At 39.4% G+C, this 3496-nt stretch overlaps 1 protein-coding gene across 1 annotated transcript; it reads left to right on the forward strand.

Moving 5' to 3' along the window:
* Positions 1 to 257: 257 nt before the first annotated feature.
* Positions 258 to 1241, forward strand: LOC109696659 (olfactory receptor 10V1-like). The gene is given in 1 exon segment (XM_020179694.2): positions 258 to 1241. A coding segment is annotated over 1 exon segment (984 nt).
* The last annotated feature ends 2255 nt before the right edge of the window (positions 1242 to 3496 follow it).

Raw genomic sequence — 3496 nt, forward strand, 5'->3', positions numbered from 1 at the left:
GCTTAAAATGATAGTTGTATATATTGTATCACAATTAAAGTTTTCAGCAGTCAGCTATTTCTGGGTGATTATTATACAAAAGCTGTCAAAGTGAACTGCTGAAACTTAGACTGAGTGTAAAGAGGGTCACAGTTGAGGAGGTAGAAGATTGGTGAGGCCAGGAGTTGAGTAGATTATCCAGCCATGATGTCTGGTCCTGACATTTATCTATCTTCAGGGGCAGCACCTGTGCCATTAGAAGGCCCAATGCATTGAACATGGAGAAAGCAAATCAAACTGGGATGATCCTCTTCCACTTTCACCCCTTCTCTAAACTCCATGAAGTGCAGGTGCTGATCTTTGTGGTCTTTCTCATTATGTACCTGGTCAGCATCAGTGGAAGCGTCTCCATTTTCCTCACCATCTGGATCACCAGGTGTCTCCACACTCCCATGTACTTTTTCCTGGCAAATCTGGCAGTTCTGGAGATCTTCTACTCTTCCACCATTGCCCCTCTGACTCTGGCCAGCGTCTTGTCCACAGAGAGAACCCTCATCTCCCTGCCGGGCTGTGGTGCCCAGATGTTCTTCTTCATCTTCCTGGGCAGCACTGACTGCATTTTGCTTGCCGTCATGGCCTATGACAGGTTTGTGGCCATCTGTCACCTTTTGCACTACACGCTCATCATGAGTTGGCGTTTGTGTGTCCAGCTGGCTGTGGGGTCTCTGTTGCTGGGGTTCACTTTGGCCATGCAGCTGACTGTGCTCATTTTCCAACTTCCTTTCTGCAGCAGCAAAGAAATCAGCTTATTCTACTGTGATGTCCTCCCTGTCATGAGACTGGCCTGTGCAGACACCCATGTGCATGAGGCCACTCTGTTTGTGGTCAGTGTCACCGTCCTCACTATTCCCTTCCTGCTCATCACTCTCTCCTATATTTTCATTGGTGCTGCCATTCTGAAGATCCATTCAGCAGAGGGGAGGCACAGGGCCTTCTCCACCTGTTCCTCCCACTTGTCTGTGGTCCTTCTCCAATACGGATGTGGAAGCCTCATCTACTTGTGTCCCAGCTCCAGCTACTCTCCTGAGAGGGGCCAGGTAGTGTCTGTGGTTTACACATTCATCACCCCTGTGCTGAACCCCTTGATCTACAGCATGAGGAACAGAGAGCTTAAGGATGCTTTGAAGAGAGCAATGATGAGGCTTCTTCTTCTCTAAACAGAGAGGGCACGCTGCATGTTACTATCCAACATTGCTTGGTAGAGAAGCTGAGTTGACTGTCTGCAAGATGAGGAGGTGGAGGTGGCACATTATTTAGTCTTCCTTTGTTGTATTACTTTTGAAAAGTCATTTCTTTTTCTCAGCCTCAAGTTAGTCATGCTCCAAAATGGTGATGAAAATGCTTCCAGTATTTAAATTCTGGGTTATCAATAGATATATTAAGTGAAAGTAATTTGTATATGTATATATATATATATATATGTCACAAATTACAAAAACAGTGGTTATTATTCTTCCAGGCATCACATGTAAAGCTATGTATTATCTTGAACTTATCTTCAGGTACGTTCTTTGATTGTCAGCAGTCCCATCAGGACACATCTAGGGAGGGTCAAACCAGCAATAACATGCAAATAGAATTGGAAACATTTCAACCACTCTCTGTATTCTCTTTGTGTAAATGCTGAATTAAAATAATGATATTTCATCCCAATTCCTTTTCCAGTGAAAGATTCTGGGGATAGTCCTGGAGTCCAGGTTTTTGTGATTTTGCTTTTCTTACCTTTGTATTTTTAGCTAACCTGTTTTCATCTCAGTCTGCAGCTCCGTATTCATCTGATTCTAAACTTCTGTCCTCTAAGGTTGTTATTGTACTCTTCTCTGTCTCTCATTTCATATTCTCCTTTTGTGTTTTTCCTTAGCCACACATGTGTAATATATGTATTATATGTATAATGTAAAAAATTTGCTTTGTTAGTTGAGGCTGTCTGGGGTTGGAGAGAGGAAATGTTGAGTCAAATCTGGAGTCACATTTGTGAAGATAAACAGTGCCTAGGCACTCTGAGGAGGGAATGTGGTTCTTTGTTCTTTTTAAAAAGAGATTGCAAAACTACTTTATTAACCACCACAGTTTTTATTTCAGTGTCTAAAAGTTACTATTATTTATTTCTATGTACTATTTTAAATATCTCAGAATCTGGAAGGAAAACCTCCAGAATTCTATTTTTTTAAATTGTTGTATTGGATGGGAGTATATAGTGGCATTTACAAAAGTTTTTACAATATATCAAATACATTTTACTTGAATTCACCCCCTCCACCATTCTCCTTTGTCCTCCTCCATCCATTCCTGGAATAGTTTCAACAAATAATCATTTTTCATTTACATATATAGGTACACAGTATTTGGACTGTATTTGCTCTCCTATACCCTTTCTCCACTTGTACCAACCTCCCCAGACAGGATCTGTTCTACCCTCCTGTTCTTTGATTTTGTAAAAGAGAAGAAGAAAAAAATGACATTTTTGGTTTTTTAAGATAGCTACACGGGGAGTTTCCTTGTGGCATTTCCATGTTTATATGTATTATAGCCTGATTTTGTTCATCTCCTCTATTTTTCTTCTTCTACCTTAGTCCCTTTCTTATGGTGGTTTCAACCAGTTTAAAAATTCTGTATTCAAGAATGTGGTCTTAATGGGATAGTAATCATTTACTTATTATCATGTGACTTAAGGCCAGGCAATGGTATCAGAGCATAGATGGTTCACCATATTTTGTTTATATTTTATTAGCATATATTAGTTGTACAAGGGGTTTCATCATCACATTTACATATATGCTTACAATGTATCTTCACTAGATTTACTCCCTCCATCATTCTCCCTCATCCTTCCCTTCTTAGAACAACATCGACAAGTTTTATTGTTCTATTATTATATACAGATACAATATATAGTCACCCTTTCCATTTACCTTCCCCCTCTCCCATTGGTGCCCGCCCCCAGACAGGATCTGTCCTTCATTTTTTTAAGTGTATATTGATTATTCAAGGGTGTTTCATGTTGGTATTTCACATTTTTATACTGTACTCTTCCTTACCCTTTTCTCCCTACCCCATATTGCTCAACACTTTTAAGTGCATTTTGTTGTATCTTGTTCCCACATAGATATCCCATATTTAAATATTATTCACTATCATTCTTGTCCTCTTTCCCTCCTCCCCTAGTCTCATCTAATAGTCCCACTACAGGAAACATGTTATGTATATATATGTATAAATGATAATGCCTATATTGTATTGGGACTCTCTCTCTCTCTCTCTCTCTCTCTCTCTCTCTCTCTCTATATATATATATATATATATATATATATATGACATTTTCTTAATCTATTCATCAGGTGTGGAACATCTGAACTGTTACAGCTCCTTTAACTCCTGTAACTGTCAGGGTTTGTGTCAGGGTTTTCTATTCTGTTCCATTCTGTTTTTGTGCCAGTTCCATGTTGTTTTTATTACT

This window comes from Castor canadensis, chromosome 1, assembly GCF_047511655.1.
Source record: "Castor canadensis chromosome 1, mCasCan1.hap1v2, whole genome shotgun sequence".
Classification (NCBI taxonomy): domain Eukaryota; kingdom Metazoa; phylum Chordata; class Mammalia; order Rodentia; family Castoridae; genus Castor; species Castor canadensis.